The 16,979-nt window shown below is 36.6% G+C and overlaps 2 protein-coding genes and 1 pseudogene across 16 annotated transcripts; 1 reads left to right on the top strand and 2 right to left on the bottom strand.

The window, feature by feature from the left end:
* Positions 1-2,767: 2,767 nt before the first annotated feature.
* LOC109115917 (mitochondrial arginine transporter BAC1-like) lies at positions 2,768-4,265 on the bottom strand (annotated as a pseudogene). The gene is made up of 5 exons (XR_016082690.1): positions 4,218-4,265; positions 3,712-3,882; positions 3,438-3,638; positions 3,265-3,363; positions 2,768-3,179 (listed from the first exon to the last, which is right to left on the bottom strand). The product of XR_016082690.1 is annotated as a mitochondrial arginine transporter BAC1-like (transcript).
* Positions 3,670-7,632, bottom strand: LOC104585681 (uncharacterized). 14 transcript variants are annotated; one of them, XR_016080301.1, is made up of 9 exons: positions 7,339-7,625; positions 7,179-7,251; positions 5,346-5,384; positions 5,173-5,232; positions 4,826-4,942; positions 4,679-4,759; positions 4,135-4,236; positions 3,883-3,961; positions 3,670-3,805 (listed from the first exon to the last, which is right to left on the bottom strand). XR_016080301.1 is itself a non-coding variant. In XM_088894527.1 (7 exons), exons 1-6 carry the CDS (start codon positions 7,545-7,547, stop codon positions 4,724-4,726), a joined length of 534 nt encoding a protein of 177 aa, XP_088750653.1. In that variant the 5' UTR covers positions 7,548-7,625; the 3' UTR covers positions 3,881-4,236; positions 4,679-4,723. The 14 variants fall into 14 exon arrangements, 1 of the variants encoding a protein (XP_088750653.1); XR_016080303.1 differs by having other exon boundaries at positions 3,672-3,810; positions 5,349-5,384; positions 7,339-7,631; XR_016080300.1 differs by having other exon boundaries at positions 3,672-3,810; positions 4,652-4,759; positions 7,339-7,626.
* Positions 7,633-12,540: 4,908 nt separating this feature from the next.
* Positions 12,541-14,214, top strand: LOC104585682 (NDR1/HIN1-like protein 26). The gene has a single exon (XM_010242641.3). The coding sequence runs from the start codon at positions 13,244-13,246 to the stop codon at positions 13,922-13,924; it is 681 nt and encodes a 226-aa protein (XP_010240943.1). The 5' UTR covers positions 12,541-13,243; the 3' UTR covers positions 13,925-14,214.
* Positions 14,215-16,979: the final 2,765 nt, after the last annotated feature.

Raw genomic sequence — 16,979 nt, 5'->3', positions numbered from 1 at the left:
CACTAGAGAATAAATGAAATTTGTCAGCCTCTATTGTTTTGAGGCAATAGTTTTGAGCTTGGCTCTGGGTAATTCACTAATTCAACTCAACTCCAAAGGTAGTTTGACCAATTCAGATCCTACTTACTCTCCCATCTGCCTTTGGCTACATCTGAGTGCTGACCTTGACCTACTGGCAATATTGGCTACTCAGAATTGGTGGCCCCCGTTAAGCTAGACCTGGGAAAGTAGCCAGCCCTAAAGTCTTGTCCGTTGTTTGGTAAGTTATTTATTTGGGTAAATTTTTTTTGGGAAACATTTACTCGGATAATTGTATTTATCCATGTTCTTTTATTTTTCATGTAAATAAAACAATGATCATTTTAACCATAAAAATTAATTATTAAAAAGGGCATTTTTATCCCATTTAAGTGTTGATAACTTTCCCGGTGGAAAAGTTATTTGCCCACCTAGGAGATGGGTAAGTGATACCCAAGAAAATAATAAACTTTCCTTAATCCCTACATAAATATGAAAAAAGAACATGATGTTCTTGGTCAATGAAAACTAAAATCCCATTGACCAACTTTCCCCCCTCTCAAAATCTGAAAAAAGAACGCCCCTAATAGCCAAAGGCAGCTGGAAGAGTAGGTAGGATCTGAATTGATTAAACTACCTTTTGAGTTGAGTTGAATTAGTAAATTACCCAGCAGAACACAGCCAAGCCCAAAATTACAAACACAGACCCCATTATATTAGCTGATGAGCATAGATAATCGGATAATTATTAAAATCCCTAATTTCTAATCAACTACTCTTCCTACAACTGGCCAAACTAGCCCTTGTCTGATCACTTTCTAAATTAAATTCTAAGTTTTTGACAGATCGATTATTCGACTTGGAGTATGTGAGGAGCCCATTTTGAAAGTCTCCCAGCTGACTTAATTTTGGGAGTCATCCCTAACTGTTTGAGATATTAAGTCCACCGTTATAACCAGCTAGACTCAAAAGGACAAAGGACTCTTCACTCAAAAGTTGGATAAACACCATTTGAATGCTGGGGTTCTAAACACCAAGCCCAAGGTGGGTAAGAGTGAAGAGTGTGCCTGTATAAGAACCAATTAATATAGGGCAGAGCTGGTTCCTTGCCCTATCACAAGACTGTTTTTCTACTAGATAGTAGATACATGGCAAAGAATCTTACAATGCGAATGGAGGAGCCCGAACTTGTTACAAATTAAAACTCTATAGGCATAACATCCAATCGCATGTTGAGAATATATTCGATATGTGTAAAGGTGTAAATCAAGCCGGCACAGCCCAGCACGATGATTCATGGGCCGTGCCAGACTTAGGGTTTTAGGTTTACGGGTTGGGCCGACATGGTATGATCGAGCGGGCTGTGCCGCTTGCATGTCAGCATGTTGAGATATATATATAAATAATAATTATATAATAGTATATAATATATTAATAAAATAAACAATTATATATATCAAAATTCATATAAAATAAAAATTTTAAGATTTTTTTTTCAATTTTTTTTAAATAAATAGCTTTGTCCCAATCCACGGTCCATCCTGACCTAAGGCTCAGTCCACGGACCAACCCAACCTACGGCATGGCATGGCATAGCACAGGTTCGGGCTGTGGGGCATGCAAGGTCAACCCCCCAAAATACCCCAAGGGAGGGAAGCACAGCCCATAGATCGGCATGGTGCCCACACTTTGCGTAGGTCACACGCGGATCGTTCTGTGCTGGCCTGGCCCAGCATGACCCCTTTTACATTGAAGAAATGTTCTCAATGTAAGGCTAGATTTCAATGCTTGCAGATTGTGTATAGTTTTTACTTGCAATAAATTAAATCTCGTTACCTATCCTATTATATTGGCAAAAGCATAGCAGAGTTCATATTGATGATCCACTGGTACGAGAAAAACTTTTTTCCAAGGTTTTTAAAACTGTACCAGACAGGGAACCATTTTGAGGTTCGGATCCTGGGTTGAATGGTCCGACTGTCCAGTCCAAATAGATGATCAGATTTGACAAAAAAAATTAAAAACTTAAAAAAATAAATAAAAAATGGTCAAAAACCATTGTCTTGATCGACGGTTAGACTGCCCAGGTCAGCGGTTCACTGACCAAATCAATGGTTTTTGACTAAAAAGCAGTTTTGGGGTGACTGGTCCTCAGTTTTTCCGGTCTAACCAACCGATCCAGTCCTGTTGTTTTGAAAACACTGCTTTTTCCTATCCACCTTGGACAGGAAGTGTTGGGGTGCACAGCGTGATGTCACAATTGTGGTCTTTTGTAGTTTTGGAACTTTTGGAACTTAGGCCATTTATTAAAACACCCCATATAGTTTTTGTAGGATCATTTACTAAAATACCCCTAAAAAAACTTGGCAATCACTCCATTTGGTCAGTTCTGTTTTCTATTCCAAAAAGGAAAATACATTGTGACAGATGAAGAACCTAGATGTCATTGTTCTCTCTTCTTTTTCATTATGCTAAAACCATTGTGTGGTAGATTTAGAAACTAAGGGTCCGTTTGGTTTACAGCTGGAATCGGAATCGAAATCCTTCGGAATTAAAATCGGAATGGTACATTCCTGGCATCTATTTGGTTAAGTCAGGAATCGGAATCGGATTCCAATTCATGCTGTTTGGTTCAACTAGAAACTGAAAACGGAATCAGCCAAAGTTTCCAATTCTGCCCCTGTTAAAACAACCTCAAAAACATCCACTAATTATATATTTTCAACATATACACACATTGGGAATTCATGTAATTAAACCGGTTCTGTCATAAAGAACTTCCATATGATGACATCTTTAAAATCAAATCATCCTCACTAGCAATTATGATTTATGAATTAAATCTAATAAAACATGAACAAATTCATGGTAGTTCAATACAGTACATAAATATTGCATCAAACAAGAACAAAACTCATTAAAACAAAATTGCCATGCCACTTGAATGATTTTCCATTGGAGAAGTGCATGTTTGCTCTTAGGATGAGGACAGGAGCATAATGGAAGTCACTATCATCAAATAAGCCTTCAATCGAGCCTAATCCCTAAAAGTTTGGCAGTGAGCTCCCATGCAACAATGCAGCAGCATTTGCAGGAAATGCTCTTGCTAACGTGGGACCAATGCCAGTGTAGCATCCTTTAATTCCCTTCATCCTGTATATCTACAGAAACAATCCTGATAAGAATGTGCCATAAGGTGGTTTGAACATCCAGGATTCCAGGGGGAGGAAAAGAACTACATATTACCGAGCTCAGTATGCGAAATGGATTTCTACTAGAAGTTGAATCGGGTGCAGTCTGAATAACAGTCTTTGCCACATCAAAGGGTAGAACCACGGACCAGTACTGTCAAGAAGACCAAATATTGTGAAATCCAGTCTCATATGATTCTTATATGCATTAAGTTGTCAAGTACTTACTGCAACACCACCAAGCCCACCAGTGGTTGTACCAATCCCTGCATCAATCAATATATTTGGCAGATGGCTATAGACAGATGAAGTAGAATTCACTTGCATGTACATGTAGTAACGTGTATACTCATAAGTGCTGAAGAAGATCACATTTCCAACAGATTCTTTCAATAAAGTTGCAGTATCTCCACAAAATATACCCTTAAGCTGAGAATATAGATGACAAAGTACCAATCACATCATTCTCCATGTTTCAAAGTAAACAGAGATATTATCTTACCCCCTCACTCTTTATTGTTTTAACAGCACAATCAAGAGGACTACTGTATTTGTCACATTTACCAACAAGCGAATTAGTCCCTTGAACTTGCATCCTACACTGGAAGATCTCAGTGTCACATGCAGAGATATGGCCAACAGACAATTGAAATACAGGAGGGCAGCAATTCACCTAAGCTGATTATAGCTCCACCACAAGCTGCTGAAGGAATGATAAACTGAAGTTGTGGCTTACTGCTATTCAGTTCTCCCTTCACAAATAAGACATAGTACAAGTGTTTAATTAACCAGGGATTAAAATTAACTTTTGTAAGTAAAAATATATGCAACATCAACTAATGAGGTTATAGTCTGCAACAACTTGTTTCGGTGTTGAAAAAAATAATTGAACAGCATATTCAATCACTCTATGACAGAGAAAAACCTGAAGTGATTTTTTGGTTTGGGAATAAATTCCAAAAAGAATTGAACTTTCAACTGCCACTCCAATAAAAGAAGAAGTTGCACCTCGATATAGTCCTCTAACCTGTAAAATAGCATAACCACACTTTTCATAATTTAGAATCAAAATTATGGAAAAGGTTTAGGTTTCTCAACTATATTATAAATTCACAGATACAAGTACTGTTTAGACCATCTGACCTAAAAAGAACCACTAGATACAGATGCACTAATAGCAAACACACCCCCCCCCCCCAAAAAAAAAAAAAAAAAAAAAAAAAAAAAAAAAAGAAAAGAAATAGATGCAGAGATATCAAATCAATGCAGTACAGCTTGTTTAAAATGAGATGGAACCCCCTTCTTAACAACAATACTGGTGTTTTTTCTATTAATGAATATCATGGTAAATGTTTACAAAACTCTAATATGCTATTAGCTTTCTACCAAAAATAATAATAATATGCTATTAGCTAAACTTAGGAAGACAGTATTTTATGTACCACATGCAGGAGAAGCAAAATGCTCACATGTTGGCAGGAAGATATCAGATGAATCTATCACCCACAAGATTTCTACTCAATTTCCATATAGAAGGTCTGCAGAGGACACTGTGGCAAAGTTACCTCATATGCTCAAGTTGACTAACAAGAACAGATAGAATGACTGCAATATACACTGCTTGTTATCCCAGTTGACTCAGATATCTCAAAATGAGTGAACACGTAGGAAGCGGATTGTGTAGTCAGTGACACAAGAGGAAGCATTATAACTATAACCAAGCCTCCAATAACCTGTCAAGGAAGCAATACAATTTTTAAATGTTACACTACCAGCTGGATGTTGCTGGAAATAACTTATCAGAACTCACTTAAAAATGAAAAGAAAGACAAAAAAAGAAAAGAAGAATAGTATACTATCTATGCTGGAAATAATAGTATTTCCCCTTCATTTCCTGTAAAAGGGAGCAATAAGAGCAGATTGTGCTTCTATTTGTTAGTATTTAGACAGAGTTCTGTTTCACCTGTATAGATGCTAAGGTGCTTGGACCTTGCATGGGCACAACTTGAAGCAAGCTTCTGTCCTGAAAACCAAAAGACAAGTCATAAGGAAAGACAAATACCAACAGCATGTGAAATTGTATACTACCTATGCTGCATATACAAAGAGTTCAACCCACAATAAGGAAAGACAAACCACTTTATTTGAGAATTTTCCTTTTTTCTGTTGCTTCTCCTGTGGATTGAATCGTAAGTACTTGTTAAATCCTGAATTCCTGAGTTTTATTGTAAGAGAATTCTAGTAAAATTTCATACTCAGTCTGGAGTGAAACAAAATTAACACATATCAAATAGTCAAGTTTAAGACAGCATGCACACATCATTATCTTCGTACCATAATTTGACTATTGAATCATAGTTAACATCATTATCTATTAACAGCTTAGGGGTAATTGCTTGGTGGAATGGTAATATCATGAGTGAGAGAACATGAGATCTAGCCCAAGAGTGGTCGCTTAATGCAAAAGATGCTAGAGTGTAGGTCCATATCCAGCCCACCCCTCCCAAGGTCCCAGATAGCTGGGACCAGAATTGGGTAATGGCCTTCCTTTATAAACCTAGCTACATCATTGTTTATTTTAAGCAACTTTACAGAAAATTACTTTATTATGGATCATCCCCCCAAGCTTAGACCCTAAATTCCTCATTCCAAGAGATTAAAAGTTCCCATTGATTCTGTTAATACATGGATGGCAAAGAATATTTGTTTCCTTGGTGAACAGATGAATAGTAGGAAAGCTTCAAAGGGAATGCTGATACCAAACTACCAATATTTGACAAATATGGTGATGCAGACAAGTGCTATACCCAGATTTCTCAAGTATATTAAGAAGAAATACTTCAAATTACTCCGCATACAAAATAATTATTAATTATTATTATTTTCGGGTCATCTCTGGCCCCCCTGTACAATGGCCTAAACAAGGTAAAGAATGGAGAGATCTGCAGGCTGTAGCGAGGGTGTTGTGTTATGAGCTGATTGTTGTAGATGGAAATACTGTCATTTGGAAAAAACCTTCAGATGATTCATGTATCTCTGGTCAGAATGAGTTTGGGCTTGAATTGTGCACTGACTCTGATGACCCAAATTATGCATGGTAAGCTTCATAAGTATCCATGGTTAGTTTCTCAATTTGGTTTCAATACACCCTTAGTTGCAGGAGTAGGATCTTAACATATTAAGGTGTCACTGTGCCTTCAGAGATTTGTTTCATTTTAGCATACTTGCATATTATGCATGTATTATTTTTTTTTTATCAATATATTATGCACATAACATATTATGTACAAACTCCACAATCGACATGTTTTGGATTAAACATTTAGAACTTCACACGGTTAATAATTTCTAAATAGATCATTTCTATGCAAATAATTTGCCATTTTCAGAGAACGAATATGGAATTCATATATAATAATGTTTTCTTCACCTTTATAGGTCATTTCTATGCAAATAATTTTAAAGAAAATATTTTTTTTTGTCTTTTCTATGTATATAATCATATATTGTACATCTTACATATTTTACATGATTTGGTCAGTAATCTAGTTAGAAAGAAATGAGAAAATAGAGGGAAAAATAGAAGAGAGTATAAAGCTGAAGAAAACAGGTCTGAAAAAAAGGATAGGCGTACACTCCCTTTCCATTATATAAACTCCTTTTCAAATATAATTGAAAACAACCATTATACTCCTGATTGTACTCCCTTAAACTGCAAATCATAAGAAATAATCAAAGACAAGAACTTAAATGAACCTAGGAATACACCTGTACACATAAACTCCCTATTCTTACTCAAACATTATACAAGACAGAAATATGGAGCATTTCTCAATAATATGCATTAACATGTAAAATATATGCATATAAGATAAAATGAAAGAAAACCATACACGAAAGCTTATTGTACTGTATTATTGTTGTATGCCAAATTGCTAATTTTTTTTTTGGAAATGCCAAATTCCTCACCGATTGCCTGGTGTGAAAAACCGTTAATGGTAGCAGTGAAGTAGATCGATCCCAAAAATGAGTAGGAGCAGATCTGAAAATGATAAAACCAGTCAGAGTGAAAAAACAAAAAGAAGGAAGAATGAGGAAGAGGAGGATAATGGTTTAGCAGTGGTCTTACCTCGCCGGAGGTAGGTTCGGCCCTCTGTTCGGCGATGGAAGATGGTGATAGTTCCCTGCTCTCTGTTCGGCTTTCCCAATGGAAGATGGCAATGGAGTTCTCCCTGTTCGGCGAAAATGAGGAGGGCATTCTTGTCCAAAAAAATAAAAAAAGATATTCATATCTGGAACGAGAATCGCATTCCCTGGGGAGGGGTCGGGAATGGCCATTCCCCATACGAAGGATTCCCATTCTATTCTGATTCTGCCAAACCAAACATTTGGATTCGAAATGAATGATTCCGATTTCGGACCCTATTCCTCCGAACCAAACACATTCTAAATATTGCTTCCTTGTAAAAGCTTGATATAAAGTGCTAGGTATACTTTATTAATAAATAACCATTGGCCCATGTCCTTAAACATTTTCCACTTAGCTTAATTGGTTAGATGACCATTTTCTGATAGCAACACAAATGATTGTTAACAGTAGATTGATTAATTAAATTGGTTGTAAATTATAAGAGTGTTTTAGTAAAATACAAATTATAAGGTAGGTTTTAGTCAGTGAAACTACAAGGATGTTTTTAGCAAATGATCCTTTAGTTAAAAGATAAAAAAAGAAGCTAATGTTTATTTTACCCTTCAAAGATCCCAATATTCCATATAAGCAATAAGTATGCCATGTGGCTAAGTTTATTTCTTTTTTTTTTTCAAGGGGCTACACAACTAGCCAGGTAGCCTGTATGGGTGTAAATGGATCAAATTCGAATCAAATAAGGCAATATTTGAATTTGAACTCGATTAGAAAATCCGATATCCGAATTCGATTCGATATCCGACGGATGTTGAAAATTAATATCTGAATTCGAATCTGATTAAATATTTGAATATTCGATTCGATTCTAATTCGATTAATTAATAAATATATAAAATTAATGTTTTATCGATATAAAATATACAAATATATAAATTATTTATATAACTTAATTATTATATATATATAAATTATATAAAAATTTTATATATTATATCGGATAAGGTCATATCTGAATTACAATCCAATTAACTATTTGGTATGAAAAGAATATCCAAATTCGACCGATTAAATATTTAAATTATTCGAATTTGATTTAATTATGTCGAATGTAAAATTTAAAATCAGATTTTTAAATACCACTGAACCACCATTAATTAATTAACTGTTGTAGTCTCATGTGATGATGATGATGATATGGCAGGCCTTTACCTATCAAGGAAATTAGCTCCGACTTATGTTCACATGTCAGTGGCTCTAGTGCACCCAATTGGTTAGCTGCTTCCCCTACTATAGGTTCGAACATAGAGCAAATAACGCAAGTGCTATAATCATTCAGGGAGATAAGAATGATGTTGAGGAGCTCGAAATGTTTACCGAGACATACGTACTTGTACATTGAACAAACTGACCACGTTACGTGAATACGATGATAATAAAGAGAATTACATTAATTTTCAGCTTGACAATCATCAAAACAAGTCGATTCAGTTAGAGATCTTCCTAATTTTTGGAATCTTTTGTTCATCCATTTCCTCTTTGGTGGGTAGAATATTTAACATGAACATCCCATATACATGAAATGATGACTATGGATAGAAGGATATTGTTGATTTATGTGTTTGGATGATAACAAATTTATTGAGACTACATACTAATGTTATTTAATATAACTGTATGGAATAATTTTATAAATAAACCTAAAAGAGTTGATGAAAATAATGATGATCTGAGACACACAAAGAAGTAGTTGTATTAAATGATGGATTAAACTTTCTCCAAGCAAAGGAAGTATGCTACCGTGGACAAGAAAAAGAAGACATCAAACTCTAGAGTTTATAATTTGTCTTATTTCTTTAGGATTTGACGTAGGGCCCATTTTGCATGTCTTTCCATATGGTCTTTCAGTTATTTACAAGCCGAGATCACTAATTTTCAGTCTATTCCTGTTTGGTTTATGGAAGATCTAGTCGTCAAAAGACGGAGCGCCGAAAAGACACGAGAAGTCCATTTTGGGTTGATTTTGAGAAGCTCCAAATGAAGTTTTTTGCGTCTTTCGCATTTTATTTTCGCACGAAAAGACGTATATCTACCAAACTAGCTTCAGGCTGCTCAGATCTTCATACAAAATCTCAATGTGTCTTTTGACTGTCAGAGCTACTAGAAGATCTTCCAAAAAGGATGCGCCAAACGGGCTCATAATCAATTGCAAGACGCACTACTATGGGCTTAATTCAGACCTATCTCAGTTCATCACAATCTTAAAGACTAATGGTTAAGATAGAAAAGATGGCTAGGCTTTCCTAGAACTTATACTAACCTTAAGGCCACGTTTGTTTAAGGTGAAAAATCGAACCAGGGTAAACTTTACACCATGATTCAATTTTACATGTGTTTGGTAGAGGTGTTAATATTGCCTCGTAAATTGATGTAAAAGTCCATTCTTGCCAATATATACATTGAAAATCAATGAAAAGTTTACATCGATCTTCTTCACCATCCAATGGTCTCTTTCTTCATTTCGCCCACACATATTCCTAACCTCAGACAAGAGATTGTGAGAAGACCTCTAATCGTCACTGCTTGTCACTGGAAAAATGCCTGGTGAAATGTCTGGTTCTATCTGCAACCATGTCACTACTCGTCAAGAAGACCTCCTCTGATTGTCACTGATCATTACTACTCGTCACTGGCGAAGTGGACCCCCTCTAATCGTCACTAGCGAAATGTCTAGTTCTATCTGCAACCATGTCACTACTCATCAAGAAGACCTCCTCTGATCGTCACTGGTGAAATGTCTGTTTCTATCTACAACCATGTCACTACTCATCAAGAAGACCTCCGTGTGTGCTCCTACGACATTTTCTCCACCCAGGACCACACCACTGCTGCCATTGTTTGTGACAACCACTAGTGTCAAGAGACTTTACCAAATCGAGAACAATGAGAGTTTCAGAGCAAAGGAGCAGGAAACCTTTCACTTTTACATTGAAACAACCAAACAACATGAGAGAAAATTTTCAAAACACCCCGGTTCAATTTTCCATCGATCACTAAACCGGGATCAAATTTTCCACCGATGTAAATTTGAAATTACACTTAAAATAAATGCATCTTAACTAAAAAAATTTTGTGTGGAAGCCTAAGGAGTCAACTCCCAAATCCTTGGAATCACCTACTTAAGTTTTTTAAAGTTGGACATAGTCAATAGTCGACTACCCATAAAACAATAATCAATTATCCAAAAGGTAATAGTCGACTATCTGTGATAGTTGAGACTGGTGTCATTTAGTAGTTGACTACCAGTGACAATCAAGCCTAGTGTAACATTGGTTCTAGCTAGTAGTCGACTAATGGAATGAGGATATTTGACTATGTTTATCAAGAGAGACTAAGTTACAAGTAGTAGTCAACTACCAAAATGTAGTAATCAACTAGAAGAGAAAAAAGATTATCTCTTGCGAGTAGTAATTGATTACTTGGACCTAATAATTGATTACGTAATTCTAACAGGATGAAGCAATGGACTACTTAGTCTTGCTAATTGACTATTTCATGAAGAAAAGGCCAACTTTTTACTGTTTAAACTCAACAACTCTTTTCTCTTTTGGTAAGCCTTCAACTATATTAGGAATAAAGTGTAAACATTTCCTAGAGTGATTTAAACCATTACCAATGGCTCTTTATTGGTCACAAACTCTCTAAGCCTGATTCATGCTACATATGCATAGGTTTGATCTAAAAAACAAAGAGAAGTGAATTGAGCAGAATTAAGAAAATTGAAAAAGAGAGCAATAGATAAAAGATTTAATCGATTCCCTAGGGCTGCAATCAAATCAAGCTTTAATCGAATAGTTTAGGCTTGATTCGAGTTTAATTCTAATCAAGCTTAAATCAAGTTCAAACCTCAAGGTAAGTTCAATTAGTTATTTGAACTCAAACTCGACCAATGAAATGTTCGGTTCAAAAGCTCATGAGCCTGGCTTAATTAATACATACATATATACGCATATTATAAAAAATATTATGAAAAAATATTTTTATATCTATATATTTAATATAAGAATATCCTATATTATAAAAAAAATACCTATAAAAATATATTCATTTTCGAGTTTTTGACTCTCGAGCCTAGTGGTATTTTAGTTCAAACCAAAGTTCAGCTGGCTCGGCTCAATTGTTCCCCTAGAAGACCCTAAGGCAAGAAGACCCTTCTATTTTAGCTTGTTGGCTTGTTCAATTTTTTAAACAATCTGAAGATTTTGATGTTAAACTTAGTGCAGAATATGTATACATTATATATAGGCTTTGGGGTTGTTATTCTAGAGTTGGTTACACGGAGACTCCCAGTTGATCGTAAGTTTGGGGAGGACTAGTGAAGGGGTTTGCACCACGATGGATCTGAAAGGAGTTGAACATGTGATTGACCCCAAACTTGACTCCTGTTTCAAGGAAGAGATTTGCAAGGTCCTTGATTTTGGTCTCCTTTGCACTAGCCCTCTCCCGGTTTACCGCCTCTCAATGCGAAGGGTGGTGTAGATGGTGCAGGAAATGAGTGCAGAGGTGAAAGGACATGCCCAAGACCGGAAAGAATGATGGACCTCCGATCATGGAAGTGTAGTTTGACAAATTAGAGCAAGGTTTTGTGAAGACAATGTCCAAGGGGAAGAGAGTAATAAAGCTTCTCTTTCTTCTTCTCCTATAATTTTGTAAGCCCCTCTTGGTGTTTGTTTGAATGTTTCACTCAGAGCGAGAGAGAGAGCAGCGAAGTATTTGGTGGTTCAGTTAAAGAATTGCTATTGTGTAATTCATGCCCCCCCCCCCCCTCCCCTCTTGTATTCAAATGATATTACAAGGAAAATTAATTGCCCTGTCTACCTTCCTCCTCTGTGATATTTCAATGAAATTTTCATTTTGACCAAGATATCCCACATATCAGAGGTAGAGAACTATTATCAATTAGTGAAAGCAGTTGGGATTTTCTTGATTATTCATGGTACTTACTAGTGAGCAAAGGAAGTCCCTGCTATTGTCGACTGGTTTTTCTTTCACCCTTACCTGTACATTTTACGCTCTGTAGCCACTGGTCACTTATAAATTTCTGGGAAGCTTCAAAAAAACTTGGCAAAATTGTCCAATGAATTTCCAATGTATTCACAACAAAGAATGCTCCCTGTTTAGGATATATGGCTAGCAGTTACCAGCAACTGTACCATAACGAAATATGCCCACCTCCACGGTTGATCTTTGAATTGTCCACTTATAAAATGATTGTTTCTCATGGTTGAAAGATTTTATGAACAAGCATTCTGTGCAGTCTCACAAGTAGTAATGAGTTAGGATTGGAAGTTTCTGGTTCTATTCCGAAGAAAACTCAACTTAAATGAATCAAATCATTTAAGAGCCATTGTGATTCCGAGCTCCCCCTCCAAATGCTAAAATTCCCTTCAGATTTAAAATATAAATTGTCTTCCACATCCATCTGAATACAGAAAGAGTTGAAAAGACAAACTGAAACAGAGGAACCTGGGAACAAGCCTATTCTGCAATTGGATCGAATTTGGTTAGCTGGCCGGTTCGCTTTTCACTGGCATCCGGCGACCACAGTCGCCACAGATGCGAACTCCTCTGGACCATTTGTTCTCTGCGTATATTCTTTGCCGAATACTATAGGAAACCTATCTGGCTATCTCTATACATATATAAATAATTAATAAAAATTAGAAAAAGAAGAATTCGAACTCCCGTTCTTGTACAGAGCCTATTCTTTTCTTGCTCCAAAAGATCATCTCTTTGCTCAACCGCCAAATTCCCTCCTACATAAACACCCCAAACAAACTCTTGTTCTTCACACCCATTGGCCGGAAAACCTCAGATTTCTCGTCGGAAAATGTCTAACCACACCGTGATACCAATCCAAGCCACTCATGAAGACCCACGTCTCCCACCATTAAAGCGTCAGCATACTGCACGCTATTATGCACACCGGGTACGCGAGAGCCTCGCCACCCGCGTTTCGAAGGTACTATGCACCATCTTCTTGGGGCTTCTCTTCATCTTAGGGATCCTCGCTTTCATTCTCTGGCTTAGCCTGCGACCTCACCGCCCCAGGTTCCACGTTATTGACTTTTCGGTGCCGGGTTTGTCCCAAGAAAACGGCTTTGAAAACGCTCAAATATCGTTCAACGTAACGGTTCGGAACCCCAACCAAAATATCGGGATATATTTCGACAGCACTGGAGCATCGGCTTACTACAGGAACCAGCGTATCGGCGAAACGCCATTGCTGTATCCATTCTATCAGCCACCGAAGAACACGACGGCGATTCCCGGTGTATTGAGTGGCGCCACACTCAACGTCAACACTGAAAGGTGGAAGGAATTCATGGCTGATCGAGCCACAGGAACTGTGTTATTCCGGTTGGATATAACGTCAACGATCCGGTTCAAGGTGTCAACGTGGGACAGTAAGCATCATAAGGTGCACGCTAGCTGTGATGTTTCGGTGGGCCAGGACGGTCTTATCTTGCCGGCGTCGAGGAATAAAAGATGCTCGCTTTACTTCAGTTGATTGATGTAAGTTCGATTTTTCTTTTTTTTTTAATTTTTTTGGAGCAATTTTTTTTTTCTTTTTTATTTTCTCTGTTGTTGAAGGTTTTGGTTTTCCGGCACCGGATCCGGGTCGTCACTGATGCTCAGTTTGTATTGGTTGTTGACTTGTTATGGCTTTACCTAAAACTAAATTGTTGCTGCAAATGGATCGATGTAATCGTATGGACCTAGATCGAATTAATTTTATCAACACATGTAATATAAGTTTTAAGCATAATAATAAGCGTATATATATTTGAGTTGAATCAAAATAGATCATATAAAATCCAATAGCGACTGATCCATATCCAATCCAATTATAAATGATGGAAAATCAAATTCGAAATTAGGGATGCAATGTAGACACTGGGCAGACTTGTGTTTGACTTGTATCAAAATTTGAATGGAGCAAGCCTTTTAAAATGCTAATTTGGGTTAGTCCGAATTGCACCCTAGTTGAAATTGGACAAACCGATACCGTTTTTGGCTCTGATATAACACAAGAAAATGCCTCCCGTCCATCCACACCAGGTTACAAGTATTGTAAAGGTGATCGGTTGATGCTTGATATACCATGCACTTAGGGGTACAATTTAGGTGGATTTAGATTAGGCTGCCAGCTCAATATGCTAACTCAGGCTTACCCTAATTGTGCCCTTACCCACACCATATGCATAGATGTGAAATCCATACTCGTGATTGATTTTGCCTACTCCAGCAATACATAGATATAGATGTATTCGCAGCCAGGACTGGGACTAGGGGAAACCCAGGGGAGTCGCATGCCCTCCCCGCCCCCACTCCCCAATGTAGGGGTGTTCACATTAAATGTAAAATCAATCAAATCGATTAAACTGGCCTGACTTAATTTAAATTGGTCGATTTTTCAAAATCAATGGTTAGTTTCGGTTTGTATGAAAAATAAGCTGACAATTTGATTCGGTTTCGGTTTTTATGTATGAAAACCAAAATCAAACTAAACTGAATTGATCTTATATGTTTAAGTAATTATTAATTAATCCTTACTCTATATATTAAATGTTGATATATTTTATTTGTGCTTCGCTTGAACTTTGAAAAAAAAAATGATTATTTGTGATAAAAACTAATAACGCCAAACCAATACAAATATAATACAATGATACAATATTTAATTCAGTTTTGTATAAATTTAAATATATATTGATAAAACAATCAATTTTGCATAAAAAATTAATCAATTTAAATATATATATTTTGATTTTAATTAAAAACTAAAAAAATAAACTTAAATATAAATAGATATTTAAAAATGAATATTTTAGTTATATATATATATATATATATATAAACCAACTAAACCAATAAATCAACCCAAACGACTCTTTCATGTTTGGATCGATATTACTTCATAACCGATTACTTTTGGCTTATTCAATAAGTAAACCGATTAAGTCAGCTCCACGTTACAGCAGATCCGCACTCCACTGCGGAATTTAACTTTAAGCTAGACAATAAGACAAAGCTAGTTGAATTGCCCGTTCTAGCTTGGTAGAGAAATAATAGGGGCTTTATTGTCATGGCCAAAGTATAACGAATGATGAAAAAGCATAGGCCGCTTTTATATTGCAGTTTGCAGATGAGGCCCATGAGGATATAAAGCTAAGCTTTATATACTTAGCAGGGGATCAAGGGGTTTGGTATCGGGTGGATGATTTGGATGAGGTCCCTACCGGCTACCCCTACACGTGAAGGATAAAGATTTTCATATCACTCCATCTTTCCTTTTACTTCACGTAGCTGAAAAGGAATATCCGACGCAAGGATGTTGTTTTGCATCCCAAGTGCTCGACCCATTTTCCAAACAAGGCAGAAGGCACCGTCCCACTGTTCTCCTAGTCTATGTGTTGGCTATGGCTGGAAATTAAATCAGGATTTTTTTTTTTATTTTTTTACTTAGACTCGATCTCATAAAATATAAAATTCGACTTTCCTGAGTCAACTAGCGACTCATCGAGTCAACCTGAGTCTTACTTTTTCATATAGATAAAAAAGCACGTACACCCTTCTTCTGGAACTGGAAATGCTTATATACACTATGGAACTCGTATCTTTTGTTTCTGCGGTGAACGAGGTCTTCATTCATGGATTAGGATTAATAGCCATGCTTTGTTGTATTGACTTGTTTGAGTTATTTAACGAATGTAAGTTAGCAGTTGGCATGCGTACAACCCCCCCTCGATCGAGGCCAACTTTTGATAGATATGTACATATGATAGATATGAAGAAGATCGATTTCTATGGTCGGTATATTGTCTGTATGAATTTCTTTGCTAATTAATTGCTTGCTCAATTTTGTTGCAAAGATTGATGTAAGTCGGTACGTTGAACCTAATTATGCGCTTTGTACATTAATCCATTGTGAACCTCTTGAAAGCGAGCTTTTGAGGAAAAAGAATATAGCTAAAATCTGTTGTCACTTCAACTTAAAACCCAACTTTGGTGTTTCTTTACTTTTTGTTGATGTGCTTTCTATGAGAGTTCACATGCATCAAAGAGGAGAACCGCGACAGTCTCAATGAGGCATTAATATATATCCTGTATATCCATACCATACGTTTCAATGGATGATCAGATTCAGATTAACATAGCCAAATGGAGACGTGGTACGATTGCGATCTGTGTGCCCCTTGTTGCTCTGTGACAATTTCCAACCAAAAACAACCCAAAAGAGAGTCGCGATCTTGACACATAAAGTACCTTTCGAAACGCCCCGCTTCTGTTTTAACCTTTTTTTTCCCTATGGTTAAATTAAATGCCCTACTTTTAGTTACCACTAAGATCAAAACTATTAATAAACTATATAGTGGGCCAAAAGTTATGCTAATCTGCAAGAATTGCAGAGAAGATACTACACCATCTATATATATCCAATTCCAGAATCATCGACCAGTTGATCAAATCAAGCTCTTAAGTTTAGATGCACCATCTAGATGCTTTCTTGTTATCAGATTGGAATATCCTTAACACCTGATCACACGGCCACCTTGTTTCCA

Source organism: Nelumbo nucifera, chromosome 1 (assembly GCF_055504915.1).
Source record: "Nelumbo nucifera cultivar China Antique chromosome 1, China Antique-T2T, whole genome shotgun sequence".
Classification (NCBI taxonomy): domain Eukaryota; kingdom Viridiplantae; phylum Streptophyta; class Magnoliopsida; order Proteales; family Nelumbonaceae; genus Nelumbo; species Nelumbo nucifera.
Note: the sequence above shows the minus strand (reverse complement) of the source record. Positions and strands in the feature narration are given on the sequence as shown.